Source organism: Mya arenaria, chromosome 16 (assembly GCF_026914265.1).
Source record: "Mya arenaria isolate MELC-2E11 chromosome 16, ASM2691426v1".
NCBI classification, from domain to species: domain Eukaryota; kingdom Metazoa; phylum Mollusca; class Bivalvia; order Myida; family Myidae; genus Mya; species Mya arenaria.
This window is the reverse complement of record NC_069137.1, coordinates 21,173,405-21,196,325: the sequence shown is the minus strand read 5'-3', so window position 1 is coordinate 21,196,325 and position 22,921 is coordinate 21,173,405. Positions and strand designations below refer to the sequence as shown.

The following is a 22,921-nucleotide window of genomic DNA, read 5'->3' as shown; positions in this document are numbered from 1 at the left end:
TGGACATTTAAGAAAATATACAGGGCCCAGATGAAAGCGGACCGGAAGTTGCGTCAATAGCGGCAGTCACGTGGTCGGCGTTTCGCGCCGTATCACGGAGTTCCTTCACCGGACAACGTCGACGTGAGAAGCAGGACAACTTCCACGATACCTGTGGTCGGTGGCGCTGGTACGCAGACGAGGCGTCAAGGTTGTGGTGCCTGACGTGGGTGCACCATTACAAAAGGAAAATAAGATAAGTAGATCTTTGTTGAATTCTGTTGTAGAAAATTTCAGAGAATTGAAAAAAGTAGATTCAGTTGATTCACCGGTTGGTAGGTTATATTTTTGCTATACACATTGGAAGGAAGCGGGTGCAAACGAGTATATTTTAGATGTCGTAAGGGATGGGTACAAATGACCTTTTCGAGTGTTTCCTAAATCTGTCTTTTTAAATAATCACAAATCTGCATTAGACAACGCATCTTTCGTGACCAGTGAAATCGAAACACTACTGTAAAAAGGTTGTATATCTAAGGTTATCGAATTTCCTTTTGTGGTAAATCCGTTGACAGTTGCATTTGGCAAGAAAAGTAAGCCACGGTTAGTGCTTGATTGTCGCTATATAAACCCAGAGCTTTTCAATTATAAATGTTGTTTTGAAGATCAGTCAGTTGCTAAAGGAATGTTCTTTAAGGGAGATTACTTGTTTGCATTTGATATTCGCAGTGCTTATCACCATATCATGATTTTTCATGAACATAGAACTTTTCTAGGATTCTGTTGGAATGGAAAATACTACGTGTTTAACGTGCTTGCTTATGGGATATCAACTGCAGGATTCATATTTACTAAAGTACTGAGAGTTCTGATCACATAATTGAGAAGTTAAAGCCATAAAATTGATTTATTTTTTGATGACGGTGATCAACTTACGAGGATGCAGTTTCTGCATCAAACTTCTTTCATAGAGATCAAGTAAGTTTTGGGTTTTTGATTGCGGAGGACAAATGTCATTGGGAGCCGTGTCAGTCTATTACGTGGCTTGGTTACGTTTGGAACACGTTCGAAGGTACGTTTGTTGTAAGCATTGAGCATGTTGAGAGCATGCTGGATCTTTTGAGTGATTGGATTGCAATAATCGCAAGTGGCAAGACAACTTTTCCAGTACGTTTAATCGCACGTCTTATTGGTCAGTTGATATCAATGCAAAGTGCTGTTGGGCCTCTTGTGTGTCTAAGGTCAAGGTCACTGTATCAATGTGTGCTAAGTCGTGCTAGTTGGAACGCTCCTGTCATGGTGAGTAGTGTGGCTTTTGACGAAATGTTGTTTGGGCAGTGAACTACAAAGAGATTAAATTGTGGCAAGTAAGAGCCCGATAGCACGACCGAGGTGCCTGTTGTAAGCGATCAAGCAGTCGTATTTTGTGACGCCAGTGGAGCTGGGTTTGGTGGTTATAATGAAGGCATTGACGACAGCGTCGTGGTAGGTTGTTGGTCTGAAACTGAGAGTGGTTTAAGCTCGACTTGGAGAGAGCTTGAGGCAGTATATAGAGTTTTACATAGCTCAGTTGGCTGCCTGGAAGGGCGTGAGATCATTGTTAATACAGACAATAAAAATGTGCCTAGCATTTTGAAGGTTGGCAGTAAAAATCCTTATTTGCATGATATTACCTTGAATGTTGACAATGTATGTAACACGCACAATATTACACTCGTCCCAAAGTGGGTACCTCGGGAAAACAATATTGAAGCTGATTTTATGAGTAGGTGTACGGATAGTGATGACTGGTCTATTAAGCAATTTGTTTTTAATGACTTAGAACGTGTATGGGGACCGCATACATGTGATCGTTTTGCATGCAGCTACAATGCTAAATGTGCCAATTTTAATTCAAAGTACTGGTGTCCGGGTACTACGTCTGTTGACGCTTTCAGTGTACAATGGTCGGGAGAGAACAATTGGCTAGTTCCTCCACCGAGATTGATCAATGACTGCATTATTAAGATAAAGAAAAACATTGTAAAGCAATATTGTTAGCTCCTATGTGGAAATCTGCTCCGTTTCGGCCGATATGTTTTCAGAGTGATGGCGAAAAGGCCGGTTTTGTACAGGATTGTATTGTTTTTCAGCCTGGTTGTCTCACAAGGCGGAAGGAACGGGATTTTTGACGGCAGGCTGCTAAAATTTGGATTTTTGGCTTTGAGATTTATGTAACTCATGTATGTTTATGTTTCGCAGGCCTAAACCTGAGAGAGGGTATCCAGAACGAGTTAAGCACCAGTGGATTGGATGGTGACGTATTCGGTGATCTGTTGGACAAGATGGCGAACTTTTTAGCGGTTTCAAGGAGTGACAATACGAACATCAAGTATATGAGTTATTTTAATTAGTGGAAGGATTTCATTACATCAAAGGGAGGTAACGCAATTCCAGCTTCACCAATTCACGTTGCCTTATATTTGACTGATTTAATCGACAAACGCATTTCTAGTTCTGTGATAAGTGCAACTGTGTACAGCATTAAATGGGCACATTCACTCAGGAGTTGACCGGATTCTACTGCTAATTCAATTGTGACAAACCTGCTCGAAACTGCAAAAAGAACCCTTTCAAAACCGAAACAACGCAAGGATCCCATTTTAACTGACACGTTGATAAGTTTGTGTAACAATTATTCTAGCACTAATGTTTACAATCTACGTGATTTATGTATGATTGTTTTAGCGTTTAATGGATTTTTGCGTTTTGATGAATTTATTCATTTTCTTTGCAACGATATAAAGTTTTACGATGATTATTTCACGATAGGTATAAGGGGAAGCAAGACCGACCAGTATCTCAGGGGTGATAAAGTAGATATTGCTATGGGTTCTACAGCGGCTTGTCCATACACTTTGTTACAAAGGTATTTTAGCGCAGCAAATTTGTCAAGTCTGGAAGATAGTTTTCTTTTTCGGCCTTTCAATAGATAGAAAAATAAATGCAAACTCATTTTAAAGAATAAGCCACTGAGTTACACGAGAACTCGTGAGTGTCTTTTGGCTAGATTGAGAGAAGTGGTTGGGGATTCGAACATAGGTTTGCATTCTTTGCGTGCAGGTGGCGCGGCGCATGCCGGTGTTAATGACCGTTTTTGGAAACGTCATGGTCGCTGGAAGAGCGAAAATAGTTAGGACAGATATGTCTGTGACTCATTGGAGAGGAGGTTGTAAGTGTCTAAATCTTTAGCTTTGTAGTTTTTTTAAAGATAACTTTAAGAGTAATAATTCGAATTCGTCATTTGTTTTTGCAAAACATATTTTTGATAAGCTATTCTTTTCATCTCATTTTTAAGCCCGCTCTTTTTGTATTCTAAACAACTCGTCTGGTATTGCACATTTTTGCTGTTGTTTTTATGGTAAAAACGAAGTATAGCAAAGACTATTCATTTCACGCGTTTCGTTAGTATAGCGTGAACTAATTGTCTTGGCGAAATGATAGTATTTCAATACAGTAGTGGTCGGTTGGGCACGAGGATTTCGTGCTATATTGGTACATTAGCGTGTAGAGTCATTCTACCAGTCGACTTCACTCAGTTCACTTCGTAACCTTAATTTTCACTTCAATATTTTTAGTGATTTTGTTTCACTGTTTTATATCTATATTTGAAACCAGACAAATGAATGAGGTTCGACATTCATACTTTGTGGATCGACACTTGGCAAACGAAAACAGGCTTCCAGAGTAAACCGTCTCTGGTTTTGCCTGGCCGGTCGGTTGCACTGCATAGGACTTTATTAGCCAACGAATTTCATCGTGTTGTGCTCTACATAAATACATGTGCTAGTTTTATACTTACTTAATCTGGCTGCACGTTATCATCCACTAAACAACTCGTCTGGTATTGCACATTTGTATTGTTGTTTTTATGGTTAAAACGAAGTATAGCAAAGACAAGATATATCTATTGGTATGTTTCTCAAATAAGACATTTCCATGTATGTAATTGTAAACATAACCAAATCTGCCGGTTTATTTACATTCAGAGATATGTAGACAACAACCTGCTTAATGAAGGAGAACTACTACCTTTTCGTTGCCCTTTCAATTAAAAGTCTTCCAATAAAAGAAGATTTTCTTACCAACTTTAATCTGTAGTGTAGCGTTGGCCTTTCCAAATGATTGCCCGGAAATCAACGTACACTCATATGGTCCAAGGTTTGTAATGTTGAGACTAGCGATGTTTAACGTATCACCATTCACCGTCACACCATCTGGATAAATATCTGAACGCTGGAAATTTAAGAAAATACTATCAATGTGCAATTAAGCAATATCACCTTATCGTTGTTCCTACCTAGGTCATAATATACTAGGTAATCACACAATGAGGTTTAGGAATGTACAAGTGCTTGGCAACATCGTTAGCCTTAACTAGTAAATCACACAATGAGGGTTAGGAATGTTCAAGTGGTTTGTAACATCATTAGCCTTAACTAGTAAATCACATAATGAGGGTAAGGAATGTACAAGTGCTTGGCAACATCGTTAGCCTTAACTAGTAAATCACATAATGAGGCTTAGGAATGTACAAGTGCTTGGCAACATCGTAAGCATTAACTAGTAAATCACATAATGAGGGTTAGGAATGTACAAGTGCTTGGCAACATCATTAACCTTAACTAGTAAATCACATAATGAGGGTTAGGAATGTACAAGTGCTTGGCAACATCATTAACCTTAACTAGTAAATCACATAATGAGGGTTAGGAATGTACAAGTGCTTGGCGACATCGTTATCCTTAACTAGTAAATCACATAATGAGGGTTAGGAACGTACAAGTGCTTGACAACAAGGTCAAACTTAACTAGTATAGCCGACAATGAGGGTTAGAAATGTACAAGTGTTTGACAACATGGTAACCCTTAACTTATAAAACACACACATAGGATTAGGATTGTAAAATGTTTGACAACAAGGTTAGCCTTAACTAGTAAATCCGAAAATGAGGGTTAGGAATGTACACTTGTTTGAAAACAAATAGAGCCCTTATTTGAACTGATACAAGCGTTTTGTTTACATTCACACGGAACTTATTATTTACGGTATCTGACACTTAAGTATGTGAGACTGCCCTTCAAAATGGTTTAAATCAAAAGAGTGCATATTCAAAATTGAAATCAAACTTAAATATTAAATCAGGAGGTGATAACAAATCAAAGCAAACAAAAAACACACACACTTTTCTGGAAAAGCAATTAAAACATACACCATTGTGATTCCATACTAGTCTTGTTGTCGGTTTGTTCGCAACACATCGCAGTGAAAGTGGTTTCAGATATTCTCCGGTTCTGTTGCCTTCAATAGTCACTGTTAATAAAAAATGAAGCAATTAAGCATAACTGTTTGTTTACAGTTTTCAAACATACCCTTCATTTTGTTACCCGACCTTTTTAATTTGCCTGGGTATAAAATATATCTTAACTTTCTTTTTATTGTTTTGGTTGAATTTCAACATTTAATGCCACTGATGAGTAACCATGTTGTTCGATTAGCAGACTCGCTAATGGCGAAGGCAAACTGGGTTCGATACCCAGATTGAGCGCCAGTTGAATTGGTTTGCGTTGCCCAAGCCGGACAAGTGGGTTTTCCCCGGATACTCCGGTTTTCCCCACAACAAAATAAAGTTATCTCGCGTAACATTTCGCCAAAGAGAGTCATTTATATCATTTATAGAATAATACACGGTTGACCCTTGGTTTTGGTTGATTATTGACCCAGTGCGACGAATAGTTGCCAGAGGGATGGCTAACGGTTGGAAACGATCAAATTGTTTGCTGAAACAATAGTCTATAGTAAAATGTTAGTATACATTGTTACGTGTGTATTATGTTGTTGTTTTAACTTTTTTCAGGGCCGGTTTCTGCAGAAGGACAGGGAGCTAAGGGTGAAAACTTGCTTGTGTTCATGATAGCAGAAGGGTGTATCAAAAATGACAGCACCCTTCCGTAATTATTCAGCTAGAAGTCCAAAATAATTAATTTGGTTCGTTTTTTCATATTTCTGGTGCTTTGAAAACTCTAAAACTTTTGTTATAAATTAATGTTGAATGTAACCTGTAAGTGGTCCATTTCCGGTCACGGCTGCAGGTGTAGTTTGTGCAATTGTTGTGGTTTCTCCCGTCCACTCAGCTGGTATAATGGTAGAATATTTGATAAGAAAATAAATGGATATAAACAGATAATTGATCAATTATTTGAGAAGGTATATCATTTTACAGGGGGTATTGTATGCAAGCCAAGATGCTAAACCAATAGTTGTACTTCATTATTGTTTTTTAATCTTTAGAATTACTCATTTTTAAAAGTTCTGACAGTGAAATAAATGTTGTTGGTGTTTTGTTTTTGTTTTGTTTTTTAATTTGACGCTGGCTTTGTTTTACTCGTTTGTGATCGCAGCGCGTACGTTGCAAGCAGGGAACCAGATCGCAAACATTCTATCTGTATTGTGTGATTATATATTAGTAAATTAATAACGCAATGAAGCATGCTCACAAAAAAAACCTCTTTATTACAATAAATACATTGTAAAAAAAAATATCTTCTGCGTTTTAAGTTTGCGACTGAACGGCTGATCTAACGCTAATTGCCCATAGCACCTAATCGTTTTCATATTAACCCTATATATAAAAGAAATCGCTATGTGCACTTCAAACATTCATCCACGATACAACTAAAACGTTCTCGAACCAGTTAAATCTTCCATTTATTTGTTTTGCTGAATGTTTAAAAAAATCAAATAAAATTTGACCACAAGGGAATTAACTCGTATGATATAACTAATGTCTAAACAAGGTCATTAAATGTAAAGCAATTAAGTGCAGCTCACGATCATAAACGTTGAGTAAATATTATACATGTAGGGTTCTGGTTCTTTTTCTGTACTTAGATATGCATCAGCAATTCATATCAACATTGTTTATTTGAAACATTAGTTCTAATATGGTCAGCACATTTAGGAATTCGAACCGCGTCAGGCTCTTATAGTGTAAAAGAAGCTGAGTGAGTTATCTATCGACTGAATACATATAAAATTAACATTTTTTGTGTAAACCTGGACCCAGGGCTGCAAACATTACCTTTGTGGGCAATCGAAATATCTCGGCCATTCTCATTCGAAAACAACGTCGCTTAACAATGCCATAATTCTTAACATTTAACAACGCATTAAGTAGATCGCGTAGTAATTTTAATTAATTAGTTAGTAATATGAACTGTTTTGGACAGTCGTAGCGCCCTCGGCCATTTCCCTTCGCAAACACCCTTGGATGTATAATGAAGGCTTACATTGCCACAGTTCTGTACAATTTACTATGCGACAAGCAGATCGCAAAGTAATTTCAATTTTAAAGTTAAGCATTAGAACTTATATATATATAATCTTAATCATCTATACGATATTACACTTCTTGGGAATCATTTTGAACCAAGACATAAAAATCAAACGTTTAAACACCTCAATGATAAAAAAATAGATCAATACTTTTACGAACTACTTTTACACCGGCAAACATACGATGCTCGTTTGACTGCAGTTCTCTTGTAAGTTAATTACAAGCAATGATTATCAATGTTGTATGAATTATAAAATACTTACTTCCGTTTTCAGTGCATACAGCCAAATTACAATAACTGTGGTCACAACATTTCACACAGCCAATGCTTAGGTGTGCAGTGGGAGCAGAAAATGCCCTGCAAACCTGTTCACGTAAGGAAAAAGTGTAAACAATAGGTACGAAATCCACAACCCGACTGATTAAGATTATACAAGTGCACTTTTCCCGTTTATTTATACCGTACATCACCCACAACCCGAGTGATTAAGATTATACAACTGCGCTTTTCCCGTTTATTTATACCGTACATCACCTACAACCCGTGTTATTTAGATTATATAATAGCGCTTTAGCCGTATATGTAATAGTAACGGCAACCACAAACCGAGTTACTGATATTATACAAGAGCGCTTCAGCCATATACTATTATGTAATAATTACGGCCTCCAACAGACCAAGTAATTGATCCATTTAGGTAATACATACGACACTCATCAACCGAGTTATATAGATTATGCAAGACAGCTTAAGTCGTCTGTGTAATACGTACGGCACCCATGACCTGAGTTTAGACTATACAAGAACGCTTAAGCCGTGTGTGTAATACGTATGGCACCTCTAACCTGAGTTATTTAGATTATACAAGAGCGCGTCACCCGTCCATGTAAGAGCTAGGACACACGCTTCAGCCGTATATGTCATAGTAAAGGCACCAACAACCCGAGTTATAAAGATTATATAATAGCGCTTTAGCCGTATATGTAATAGTTACGGCACCCACAACCCGAGTTATAAAGATTATACAAGAGCGCTTTAGCCGTCTATGTAATAGTTACGGCACCTGCAACCCGAGTTACAAGAGCGCTCTAGCAATCTATGTTATAGGTTAGGAATCCACGATCCGATTGAGATTATACCAAAGTGCTTAAGCCGTCTATCCTATATGTACGGCACCAAAAATCGAGGTTTTGAGATCATACAAGTTCACAAATGCCGTTGTGATTATAGTTACGGCACCCACCATCCGAGTTATTAAGAATACATAAGAGAATTTAAGCGTGTACGTAACAGGTACGACATCCAAAAATCGAGTTTATCAGAATATACAATAGCATTTACACATTACGCCACGAAACTGATATGTATCATATTGTATAGGTCGATCTTCAATGAATATATTTCGGTATAAGTGAAAAGCTGTATTATATATCCGCACGGTACTTATTCCCTTTCTTCATGTTGTAGTTCGTATATTGTATATTGTATATTGTATAGATGAAAAACAATCGTTTTATACCTAAGGAACAATTTTGGGGAAACAGACCACAGAGTTAATGTTATTGAAATGAGCAGGATATTTGGTAATAAAAATATAATAATAAAAAACAAAAGTACCTATTATTTGAAATATAGACCATGCCATATTATTATTTGCGTTGTTTGCCTTTCTTTTCAACTATCTAATTGATGTTTCGCCTTATGGAAATGTAATTAAATAAACATCCACTAGTATTATAGGGATATGTTACACTTACAGTCATTTATTCATGAGATATATAACTACACATATATATAGATATATATAGGTATGAATAGGAGTTATTTGCACTATACTCTATCATGTTAAAAACTTTAACCCTTGCCTGTTTTGACTGGCATCCCAGTTGATAGCGGAATGTACCTTTGTCTACTTCGATTGGGGTTTTATGAGCGAAACAGAGCTGAAAATAGAAAAAAAATATGGCGTTAATTTGTTTTTGATAACGTTATAACTTATAAATTAACAATACAAACATATACTTTTGCAAGACCCTGTTGACAGCCAAAGTCATCGAATTACCAAGTGATATATCCATAAACCATACTGTTAAATGTTGATGCCTGTATAGATGTTATAGTGCTTTTGTATTTTCGAAATGTACTCCCATAAATCCAGCGTAGTTGACTGTTTTTGTCAATAACAATATATTTAATTGTTCATAGCTTCAAATACTTGTAGTAACTGAATTTTGTTATGAATGCCCAATTGATTTAGTTATAAATTGTAGTTTGAGTAGTTCTGATAAATAATTGAACTCTGCTTATGCTACGATTGTTTGCTGATTGACTGCATTAGCAAGATGGTAAAAACCTGTTTATCGATGGAGTTATAAATATACTTTCTGATATACTTAATGATATATTTTTCCAGCTCCAAGAAGCATAAGTATAAACTTCACGTAAAAATGAGACAAAATTTCACTCCGGTTTTATGCAGCACGCAAAGATCGTAAACATACATTTAACCATTGTAAAAATGTAAATTTTAAAGATTAACCGACGAATGAAAATCGAGTTTTATTATTAAATGCAACGTCTAGTCTTTGAGATGCTAAACGCAAAGCAACGTTTTTTTTATTCTAAAGAATATAAAATGTTAACCATTCTTAGCAAGTCGAGCCACAGAAAAGTCCGGGCATATGTAAATAGATATAAAGGTTAGCTAAAATCTACTTTTAACAGTATAAATATTCATGAATTCATTTTCATGAAATATAAAAATCTCCACATTTCGTTTAATACTGCCGATTATTTATTAGGAGATGAAACATTCAATGTTGATGATTTTCCATTTACAATTAACGAAGTTATATCAAATTAAAGAAAACACACAAAAGGCAAGTTCGAATATGCATTGAAATGTTGCAGCCTTCAAGGAGTTTATTTCTTTCTTTTCTGGATTGGATCGTGATCGTTCTTGTGCTTCAGAATAAAGAGGCATAACTTTGATAAACATCATTGCAAAACTATTTCCGATTACTTTACGGAGTAAAATAATAATTGTGTGAACAAGACTCCATATTGAATCTTTTACAATTTAGGTTTAGAGGTATTTGTATCATCATGGATTGTATTTTTATATTACATCATCAGAATGTTATTAATAACAAGTGTGCCTTCATGGACTATGAAAAGGCATATGATACTGTATTACATGAAACACCTATACAAACTGGTATGAGTTGCAAAGTGCTAAAATGAGTTAACCTTTATATCAAAATGTTCAATCTTGTATTTAATATCTAATCATATCTTATGTTCTTAGGATTGCAATACAACTCTTGGGGTAAAACAGGGTGAACCCACATCTCCATTGTTGTCTATGTCATTTGCATATAACTGCATGTTTTACCATTTGCAAATGGCCAAAGTTAAGATGTCTTTTTTACAATTAAATATGGAAATTGCTGATAACAAATACGTAAAAATCATCGAAATTAAAGTACACACACAGTTATTGAAGATCCCCTTTAGTCGTTATTTCAACTGAAATTGGACTTAAAATGATCTTTGAATTTCTTAAGACATTACGTTTACCAATACGATATAAGCTAATCATGCAAAAAATAATTTCTCATCATAAGTTTAAATTTCGCTTTTGTATGAAGATCGTAAGTAAAATATATCAAGTTATGCTCAGTCATTCTCGCTCCGTGAGATTGTGGTCGATTGTTAGGGGAAAGTAGAAATCCCCACTGATCCGGTTTTGTGACCATCAATCAAACTCATTTTCTCCCAGGCCAGGAATCGAGCCCGGATTGCCATGGTGAGAAGCAACTGTGCTAACCACTTCGATAACCAGACAGCGAGAGTTGTGTAACGTTTGTTTGTACGCCTCACTTCACAGTCGTCGTAAATATACATTATCATTTTGTCGTTTTAAAGCAGTTGCCATACCTCGTCCTGACTACACTCAATGATTCGATCGGAGTCTCTTGGTCTCAATACATCATCGCTAGAGAAACATCTCAAGTTTGTCGTGGGTGCTGCGTATAAACAAAACACAGGTCATTATGACGTCATGTCTACTATGTTTTACCATGCGGAAGTGCCTTCGGGTTTGAAATTACACGAAGCAGGGGCAGTTACAGGAATAAAACAAAGACGAGAAATAGTTTTCCGCCTAAAATCCTGTTACATGATTTGAAATGAACTATCACTCTATTCGAAATGGCGAAAAATCTACTTACTTTTGTTAAATGAATTTCCAAAAGCTTTACTACTTTACAATGTTAGGAACCTGCGGTGAATGAATTGATATTATGATGTAATATCCGGATGTTTCCTACTCACGTGAACCGCACTGGTTGACTTGCACTGTAAGATTCGAAGCGGCACATTCCAAACATAGAAGCATGTCCTCCGAGGCACGTGATTTTCGGCTAATGACGTCAGGTTCCAATGAATGCGGAAGTGAGCGTTTCCCAACCATGGATGGTGAAGATGCGAGCCCCATAAAGCCAAAACCAAACAATGATTCCTGGTTCTTTGAACAAACCTTAACGAAAACACATGAAAGCGCTATTTCATTTATGTTTATTTTTAAAAAAACTTCCTTCAATTAATGATCTTCAATTTCATTACAAGAGCGTTGATTCCTTTGCAGTTAAATGTCCATACTCTGTTGGAAGTTGTTATGTTTTTATTTTAAAATTAAGCATGGTTTCTTCATCAGGAGTGTAAGGGTGGTCTAGTGGTGTAAGAGTCATCCACAAACACAAGAGATTTTGAGTTTGATTCCCACCAGTGGTACAATTTTTACTGCCTCTCAAAAGTAACATTACGGTTTGGACCCTTGATAAGTTAAGGAAGATTAGTTTTCATTTTTGGTCACAAAGTCGCTAAGGATAAACTATCCTCTTCATCTCTTTTTTCTGTTGTGCTAGACTTTTGCAAACAGGGCTTATTTTACTTACATTTGCATCAATTAAGCCGGTACCGCTTTACCAAATAACGCCTCTTCTACCTAAGTTTGCATAAAAGCGGCCAGGTTTGTAGCGCTTTACTGAAAAGCACCTCTCCTACCTAAGTTTGGGTTAATGTAGCCGAATTTGTAGCGTTTAATGGAATAGCGCTCCTTCTACGTACCTTTGCATCATTGCAGTCGAGTAGGTAGCGCTTTACCAGATAGCGCCTCTTCAACTTACGCTTGCATCAATGCCGCCGAGTTTGTAGCGTTTTACCGAATAAATCCACTTCCACGTACGTTTTCATCAATGTCAGCGAGTTTATTGTGCTTTATCGAATAGCGCCTCTTTTCTTACGTTTGCATGAATGCAGCCGAGTTTTTAGTGCTTTACCGAATAGCGCCTATTTTACTTACGTTTGCATCAATAAAGCCGAGTTTGTAGCGCTTTACCGAATAGCGCCTATTTTACTTACGTTTGCATCAATACAGCCGAGTTTGTAGCGCTTTATCGAATAGCGCCTATTTTACTTACATTTGCATGAATGCAGCCGAGTTTTTAGTGCTTTACCGAATAGCGCCTATTTTACTTACATTTGCATCAATACAGCCGATTTTGTAGCGCTCTACCGAGTAGCGCCTCATTAACTTACGTTTGCATCAATACAGCCGAGTTTGTAGCGCTTTATCGAATAGCGCCTATTTTCTTACATTTGCATCAATACAGCCGAGTTTGTAGTGCTTTATCGAATAGCGCCTATTTTACTTACATTTGCAGCAATACAACCGATTTTGTAGCGCTTTATCGAAAAGCGCCTATTTTACTTACATTTGCATCAATACAGCCGAGTTTGTAGCGCTTTATCGAAAAGCGCCTATTTTACTTACATTTGCATCAATACAGCCGATTTTGTAGCGCTTTACCGAGTAACGCCTGTTTTACTTACATTTGCATCAATACAGCTGAGTTTGTAGCGCTTTATCGAAAAGCGCCTATTTTACTTCCTTTTGCATCAATAAAGCCGAGTTTGTAACGCTTTACCGAGTAGCGCCTGTTTTACTTACATTTGCATCAATACAGCCGAGTTTGTAGCGCTTTATCGAAAAGCGCCTATTTTACTTCCTTTTGCATCAATAAAGCCGAGTTTGTAACGCTTTACCGAGTAGCACCTGTTTTACTTACATTTGCATCAATACAGCTGAGTTTGTAGCGCTTTATCGAAAAGCGCCTATTTTACTTCCTTTTGCATCAATAAAGCCGAAATTGTAACGCTTTACCGAGTAGCACCTGTTTTACTTACATTTGCATCAATACAGCTGAGTTTGTAGCGCTTTATCGAAAAGCGCCTATTTTACTTCCTTTTGCATCAATAAAGCCGAGTTTGTAGCGCTTTATCGAAAAGCGCCTATTTTACTTCCTTTTGCATTAATAAAGCCGAGTTTGTAACGCTTTATCGAAAAGCGCCTATTTTACTTCCTTTTGCATCAATAAAGCCGAAATTGTAACGCTTTACCGAGTAGCACCTGTTTTACTTACATTTGCATCAATACAGCCGAGTTTGTAGCGCTTTATCGAAAAGCGCCTATTTTACTTACATTTGCATCAATACAGCCGATTTTGTAGCGCTTTACCGAGTAGCGCCTGTTTTACTTACATTTGCATCAATACAGCTGAGTTTGTAGCGCTTTATCGAAAAGCGCCTATTTTACTTCCTTTTGCATCAATAAAGCCGAGTTTGTAACGCTTTACCGAGTAGCACCTGTTTTACTTACATTTGCATCAATACAGCCGAGTTTGTAGCGCTTTATCGAAAAGCGCCTATTTTACTTCCTTTTGCATCAATAAAGCCGAATTTGTAACGCTTTACCGAGTAGCACCTGTTTTACTTACATTTGCATCAATACAGCTGAGTTTGTAGCGCTTTATCGAAAAGCGCCTATTTTACTTACATTTGCATCAATAAAGCCGAGTTTGTAACGCTTTACCGAGTAGCGCCTGTTTTACTTACATTTGCATCAATACAGCTGAGTTTGTAGTGATTTACCGAGTAGCGCCTATTTAACTTACATTTGCATCAATGCAGCCGAGTTGGTAGTATTGTCGAAGGTTTGAGGCAATGTATAGATGAGTAGCACATTTCTGAAAATGAATTTGAAGTACACATTTAAAGCGTTCAATATGTGAGAGTGCAGATTTAAGAACCGTACATGACCATCATCAAAATGACTCATTCACAGAGACAACCAGTATGACAAATTTGAACTACAGATGACAAGAAAATAATTTCTAGAGCGTTAAGAACAATGTAGTTGTTTTTAAAATGTATTAAAAATGCTTCACCAAAAATAACTTACTTGAGTTCAATGCTTTTACACTTGAAATAATTAGTCTGGTAGAACAAAATGGTAATATGGCTTGCATTAACAATGTGTGTTATACCATGTGATAAATTACGTCATACATGCTACGTCGGAAGGCAACATTCTGCTTAAAATAAAGACTTAAATGAAAGATAATTTCTCTTTTACTGCACCATTTTAGATGAAACAAAGGGCAGTCCATGCCGCTTAAAGAGCCCCGCCTTCGTCTTATGATCGGAGTTTGATAAGGTGATCAGTCTCATCAAACACTTCGACGAACCTGTTTTCTAAAGGTTTGACAAAGAGTTTTAAGAAACCAAACTCTCTATCAAACTCTGGTAAAATACCGAAGGCGGGGGTCCGTAACTGCGTTATGTTTCATTTAAAATGGTGAAGAATAGGAATGTTATCTTTGTTTAAAGTCTTAATTTGAAGCAAAATATTGCTTTCCGACGTAGAATATTTTACGCAATGTATCACGTGTTATACATACACTGATTAATAAGCGTCAGTTTTCATATTATGATAATGTCAAATTTTGGTTGCATTTTACTTAATTATGTTGTAAACGATTATTCAACCATCACCCTGTAACGCTTTCCTATGTAACGTATTCTTCACTCAAGAAGACGATCAGCTTTAACCATGAGCCCGCATAATACGTGTTTGTTGTTTATTTTGTGTGCCATTTTCTTGAGATACAATTTATTAATGTAAAAAGAACATTATATGTTCATCCTAGAATCACCTCACATTCTTTATCTATTATCTTATATATAAGTTCCTTCGTCTCAGTAAACATATACACTAAAGAAGTTATGTCATCTTGTTTATCAAGTGATGTCATACACATATGAGTGATTCATCCTTTAACCACTGTTATGATGCCGTTTCAGAGATCGGCTACGGCTCTGGATTACAGGGGTTAAAACAGCCCATAGATTTCAGTCTTACAAATAATATGTCATTACTTCGTGTTCTCCACACATGATGGTCTGGCTACAGTCTTTTATTGCCGGCACGTCATCACACTGATAGCATATTGGGCCATCTGCAAGTACCTGGCTAATGCAGAAAAGGGCCACCACTGAAAAAAGTCATATGCTTTTTATCTTTGACCACGCGTTCCAATTGGGTCAAAAAAGATAAGGACAGCAACTGAAAGAGTGATGTAATCCTGTCTCCCTGCCTCCTTCTTTCTCCATCTCTCTCTTCCTATCTCTCTCTCCATCTCTCTCTCTCTCCCTCGCTCTCTTTCCCTGTCTCTCTCTCCATCTCTCTTTCTCTCTCTCTCTCCCTGTCTCTCTTTCCCTGTCTCTCCCTCTCTTTCTTTCTCATTCTCTCTCTCCCTGTCTCTCTCTCTCCCTCTCCCTGTTTCTCTCTCCCTGTCTCTGTCTCTGTCTCTCTATCCCTCTCTATCTATCTGTCTGTCTCTCTCTCTCTCTCTCTCTCTCTCTCTCTCCCTCTCCCTCTCCCTCTCTCTCTCTCTCTCTCTCTCTCTCTCTCTCCCGCTCTCTCTCTATCTCTCTCTCTCTAACCAGCGATTACTTTATGCTGCTTGTATATATATATATATATATATTTATCTCTGAATTTCATCCATCTATATTGCTCTGTCTCTGTCTCTATATCCCTCTCTCTCTCTCTCTCTCTCTCTCTCTCTCTCTCACTCTCACTCTCTCTATCTCTCTCTCTCTGTCTCTCTGTCTCTCTCTCTCTCTCTCTCTCTCTCTCTCTCTAACCAGCGATTACTATGCTGCTTGTATATATATATATTTATCTCTGAATTTCATCCATCTATATTGCTGTGGCAAGAGCCTTTACAGTGTTTTTCAACCTTCTTCGTTGTAAAGTATCGTCAGCTAAACCATAGTTTACTGATTTTATTTTGAAAAAAGGTAACTATTTTTCTGGCTTAGCTTTATCCTGTTTTGAGAAATCACATGACCAGTGAGGTCTAATGAGGAACATGATCTAAATCAGTCCATCGATCATAAATACAAAAACCCCTCGTATCTCAAACAAAATATCTGGTTTAATATAGCGCCCTTACATAACTAAACTTTCAGTCCTTTGAAACTTTGCAGATTCGAGTTATCTTTAAATCTCTTTGGCAGGCTAGGAAAGTTCCGGCATGTGACATTTTCTCTTCAAATATTTTACATAGGTAATCATGTGGAAGATAAGATTATCTAATACATGTCGCTTTTATTTTAATAATGTTTTTTTATTTGTTCTCAGTGTTAGTGATTACACAATTTTAAACCTTTTTTATAAGGCAGACTGTGTGTGATGATCATAGTTTCAAACAATGACTGCATCGTATCTTTAAAAGTTTTTGCATTTAAATATGTGCTCTGAATTGTATTCGTCCGTCTGCAGATAAAGTTGGGATTTCTAATCATAGAAGTACTTGGCGTTTACCTATAAGTTTATTATTATTGTTTTATTGTTAAGTTTCCTCAAGTTAATGCATACTTTGATAAGATTTACCTTTAGCGTTTTTTCTTTACTTAGGATTGTTGGGATAAGAGTGAGGTTTGTGCACTTAAACTGATGTATACCCCCAGTAAATTTACATTTTACTTGCCGTTCCAAGGCGGTACCTAACAATCCTTGATAAACATTCCCAGGTTTTTATATATGGTATGAATGTACTGTGCTGTTCATGAAGCATTGTGCTGTTCTTCCATGTTTCTTGTTTGTGATTTTTTGTTTTTATGTTCTTTGCTGCTGATCTTGTTTCTGTAGTTTTCGCATTAATATTCATCTTAAAATTACAAAATGTTAAGTTTTAATATAAGTTTTTACTTAGAGCTTTATATATATATATATATATATATATATATATATATATATATATATATATATATATATATATATATATATATATATATATATATAAATGTAATGTTATTTAAGAAACAAATTAATGAAATTGGTATACATTTTATTTGAAACATAGGTTAATTATTGATTGATTGTACTTCTTAAATACATCATATTATAACAGTAGCGTCATTATAGTGTTATTCAAAATGTAATCAATACAGAAATAATAAAATGGTTAAGGAATATTAATGAATCATATAATTATTGTTATGTTAAAACCTAAAATGCACTAACACATTGTTGCATCCTTATGAAGGATGATTTCCCTAAAAGATGCACTCTTACTCTCAAATAATATTTACCACAATTCTTAATATGGTTTTAATATTCAAAAAACAATTAATAAATGTCGAAAACAATTGTTCTTATGAAGGATACCGAGTTAATTTAAAAGAAATGAGCACGGTATTTCTACCTTATGAGACTTAAGTAGACGACAGGAAATATTTTAGCATTCACCAATCATTTATTAATTTGGCGCTTTCTGTTGATAAATACACGGTTACAATTTTATTATCAGTAATTAATATTTTCCATAAATGCATTTTTTAGTAAGTACTTTAAGGTTCATCAGTCAAAATAATTGTTTGTTATACATGTGTATGTATTGATTTTGAATAAGAGTGTAACTTTAAGTTAGAAAATACTGAAATAAGGTATGAAGAAAGTCAAAGGACAAACTAGACATTATATCATTGCATTGATATGAAAAATAATATATATAAATAAAATATGGATTTTTATCAGTAAAATAACAACAGTGAAAATATCAAATTGATACCGGACCGACGTATTTCGCGATGCCTGATTTGTATTCATAAGTGTTCAGTCACCACTCACTGTCAGAGATGGGTCTGATTCGCTTGAAAACGGGTTGTATCAAGATAAAAACTGAAGACGCCGCTTGGTTGTTAACGATTGCTTAGGCAAATATTGTAAAATATAATCAGTTGATGTGTTCGTACTACAAAATTATACAGTTCAAAACGATCTTTTATATATATAACATTAAATTATGTCGAAGCACTTGTTTACGTCTGTAATTTGTTTGTAAGAATGCAAATGTTCGAAAATTCATCTTCAAGGTCAAGAAAACGGACGAAAAAAAGGAAAACTATTTTCTAATAAACGGTTAGTTATATTTAACTTTTTTTTTAATTTCAACTTATTATTTTTGGCAACATTGACTGTTTCAGAAACATTAAGGTTGGTTTGGATCAAGGGAATTTATCAACCTTTGATTCTAAAAATAGTAATAAAGGTTGATATTTTTACTTCTTGGGTGCAGTGAGGGTGTTAAATTTTCATTGCTGTGAATTCACTGATTTTTTTATAAAAAAAACATTTAAGAAAATGTTTGTTCTTTTGTGTTCATCAAAGATATTGTCTAACTTTAACTTTTTAATCATCTATCCAATGAGGGGGTACAATTAAAAAAATACTGTAAAAACATATACGATTCTAAAAAGCTTTTGTATAATTGTGATAAAGTTAGTTGAGAATAAGACTGATATTTGACTTTAAGATTCACTCTTACTCACAGATACAATTACTCCTAATAAATAATATTGTTTTATTTTTCAAAAAGGATGAATAAATATCAAAAAACAATTGTTCTTATGAAGGATACCGAGTTAAATTTGAAAGAAATGAGCATTAAACACAGTATTTCTTCCTTAATATACTATAATAAACTACAGTAAATACTTTAGCATTCACCAATCATTCAATATTGTTGCGCTTTCTGTTATTAAATATACGGTTACAATCTTGTTATCAGTAATTAATAATATCCATAAATACATTATTTACTAAGAAATTAAAGTTGTATCAGTCAAAATTGATGTTTGTTATATATGTTTATGTATTGATTTTGAATAAAAGCGTCACTTTAAGTATTTTTGTGATATGGGGGCCAGTAGTCAAACCATTTAATCATAAACCTTAATAAGATGCACACGGCTAGGGCAAACAAGACACTGATCATACATCAATAAATCTTGGAAGGTCAGTTAAACACCATCGTTAAATACTCCATCTTTGGCACCCCAGCATAACATAACCTTTATGATACCCTTGGTAAATCGGTTCGAAATAATCCAATGAAAACACGGCTTACAAGACGTTTCAGGCATGATATTGTTAAATTAGCCGATAGCTCTTCACAAAGAAGATTCTTTCCTTCTTGTTATCGGCTATTTCATTGATCGAAAAATGCTTATGAATATTCAAGATTTACGAAGTTTCCCTAGCCAATTCGCCCAGGGGAATATACATGCTATGATACGCTGGGGTGCCTAGGATGCAGATACTCCAATACACTACCACGCTATGATTGGTTGTGTAATGTGGGCAATATGGCTATGAAAATCTCGTCATCAAGAATACAATGTGAGGTAGAAACATTGTTTCCGCAAGGGACCAGATTATCGTTTCCGGCGATTGCCGGAATTGAACCGGTTTAAGTACAATAATTGTTGTCAGCAGTCATAACCACAAGGCCATCAATGCTACTGACACTTAAGGAGTATTGAACAATGTTAACATGCGAATTCATTGGGAAAAGAGCTGTCTCCCCTGCTGCACGCATATTTATTGAAACGAGAACGTCCCACGGTATTTATGAATTATCATGTACTTATGTACGGTGGTTGCCAAAGAGAGTGAAACACAAGTTCACTGGGAAACGAGTTCACTGGTTGCTTAGTCCAGCTCGTGCACTTGCACTTACATTTATCAGTTTACTTTAAAATTAAATATGCAAGGGTTGTCTTAGCTTTAGTATAATAACAATACACACACAAGGGTTACAAAAGCTTAAGCATTATAATGATAATAAACAAACAAGGGTTATATAAGCTTTAGCAAACTAACATTAAACAAACAAGGGTTATATAAGCTTCATCCTACGAACAATAAACAAACAAGGGTTATACAAGCTTCATCATACTAACAATAAACAAACAAGGGTTATGTACGCTTAGGAATTATAACAATAAACAAACAAGGGTTTTATAAGCTTAAGCCTGATAGCAATAAACAAAAAGGGTTATAAAAGCTTAAGCATTATAATAACAAACAAACAAGATTATATAAGCTTAAGCATTATTATGATAAACAAAAAAAACCCCGGTTATATAAGCGTAAGCCTGATAACAATAAACAACAACGGTTATATAACCAGAAGCATTCTTACAATAAACAACAAGGGTTATATAATCTTAAACATACTAACAGTAAACAACAACGGGTTATATAAGCTTAAGCATACTAACAGTAAATAACAAGGGTTTTATAAGCATAAACATACTGACAAAAAAGGACAAGGGTTATATAAGCTTAAGCATACTGACAATAATGAACAACAAGGGTTATATAAGCTTAAGCATGCTAACAATAAACAACAAGGGTTTTATAAGCTTTAGCATACTGTCAATAAACAACAAGGGTTATATAAGCATAAGCATACTGACAATAATGAACAAGGGTTATATAAGCTTTAGCATGCAAACAATTAACAACAAGGGTTATACAAGCTTAAGCATACTAACAATAAACAAACAAGGGTAATATAAGCTTAAGCATACTAACAAAAACAACAAGGGGCATATAAGCATAAGCATACTGACAATAATAAACAAGGGTTATATAAGCTTTAGCATGCAAACAATTAACAACAAGGGTTATACAAGCTTAAGCATACTAACAATAAACAAACAAGGGTAATATAAGCTTAAGCATACTAACAAAAAACAACAAGGGGCATATAAGCTTAAGCATACTAACAATAAACAAACAAGGGTTATATAAGCTTAAACTTTTATAACTTAGACTGAAGCCTGATAACAATTAACATACAAGGGTTATATAAGCTTAAGTCTGGTAACAAAAAGCAAACAAACCAGGGTTAAATAAGCTTGAGTCTGATACCCTTAATTTTGAAACGTTTTGTATGTTTTTTTCTGAAATTTGAATGCTTGTTGTCTTTATTTTTAGTACCATTTAAAAACGGGAAAATATCTATATACGTGGAAGAACGACCGCCAAATTATACTCTTTGTGCTGAGATTCCTTAAACAAAGAATCATATGGGCTGGTATTTAAAATTGTTTTTAACTTGATCGAGGGACGATGTTGCTAATCGGATAACTTGCTATTAATAACTGACCACTGACTGAATGAAGTCAATGATGTTTAATCATAGAATAGCTTAAATCGAATATTAATTTCCAGCCATGTTCTAAAAAATAATTTTGGGGGTTTTCGGCTTTGGCATTTAGAGCGATTAATCGGATAAACTAGTGCACTTGAACGTTCCCTGATCTCTATATTTATTAAGATACCCGTCGGTCAAACAAGCTTTCCATTTATTCAAGTCATAGGTTTGAATGTCAAATATTGATGGCTAGTGACTCTCAAAAAGTAATTAACCATTTGAAAGAGTATTGCTTGCTGTTTACTGTTTTTCTTTCTGATATCTAATTTAAAATGATTAATTTTGTTTCAATCACAAATATTTGCTTGTAATATAATTATATATAATAAGATTTTTACATATTCCATTTGTCACAATAACAATAATAATAATAATAATAATAATAATAATAATAATAATAATAATAATAATAATAATAATTAATATTATAATTAAAATAACAACAATAATAATAATAATAATAATAATTCAACGCCTTGAAACGGTGACCTTTGTATTATTGTAATAAGCGTTTCAGCCTCATTAATAGCCATTATAGAAAATCCGTATTTACCTTTCCATAAAATATCCTTGTACACCATTTTGTTTAGTGAAAAGAAAAATGGCATATAACGAAAACTTGTTCTACATTCACTGCCTTAAAGGTACTTGCTGAAAGATAGCAGAGATAAGAATGATTATATATAATTACTAAGGATAGGGACATTGGCACCGTCTACAATTTTAATCTAGTATGTTGGAGTGCAAGTGTCTGTCTTGTGTTTCCAGTGCGGATGATAAACTCTAACCCGAGGCTACAACCGTAAGCCGGTTACGAGGCATTCAGAGGTACCGGCTAACAAAAAATACGCCGACCATTGGTTACTTATATTCATTATATGTTTGAAAGCGGAATGATTTGCAATTTTGAATGCTTGCAGAACATGAATACGAGGCGTGCAGGGGAACGGGCTACGCAGCTTGACCGAGTGTCGGATTTTAAAATCCTTACTGAAAACGCTTGCGATAATACCTTTTCTGGCATACCAAACTTTACTAAAAACGCTGACTTTGACTACTTTCGTCTATTATAGGTTTAGAAGCGTAATGATTTGTAATTTTGAATGGTTGTTTAACATAATTAGGAATCTTGCAGAGGTACGGGCTAC

The 22,921-nt window shown here is 35.3% G+C and overlaps 1 protein-coding gene across 2 annotated transcripts in view; it reads right to left on the bottom strand.

Moving 5' to 3' along the window:
* Positions 1-22,426, bottom strand: part of LOC128221309 (uncharacterized) — a 26,904-nt gene extending 4,478 nt beyond the window's left edge. For both annotated transcript variants that reach the window (XM_052929848.1, XM_052929849.1), the window contains exons 1-10: positions 22,327-22,426; positions 15,637-15,752; positions 14,373-14,444; positions 11,692-11,896; positions 11,296-11,384; positions 9,222-9,299; positions 7,619-7,721; positions 6,079-6,153; positions 5,232-5,332; positions 4,104-4,254 (exon numbers count right to left, since the gene is read on the bottom strand). In XM_052929848.1, coding sequence (XP_052785808.1) covers positions 4,104-4,254; positions 5,232-5,332; positions 6,079-6,153; positions 7,619-7,721; positions 9,222-9,299; positions 11,296-11,384; positions 11,692-11,896; positions 14,373-14,444; positions 15,637-15,752; positions 22,327-22,381 — 1,045 coding nt within the window. In that variant the 5' untranslated portion in view covers positions 22,382-22,426. The remainder of the gene's footprint in view (positions 1-4,103; positions 4,255-5,231; positions 5,333-6,078; positions 6,154-7,618; positions 7,722-9,221; positions 9,300-11,295; positions 11,385-11,691; positions 11,897-14,372; positions 14,445-15,636; positions 15,753-22,326) is intronic.
* Between the last annotated feature and the right edge of the window lie 495 nt (positions 22,427-22,921).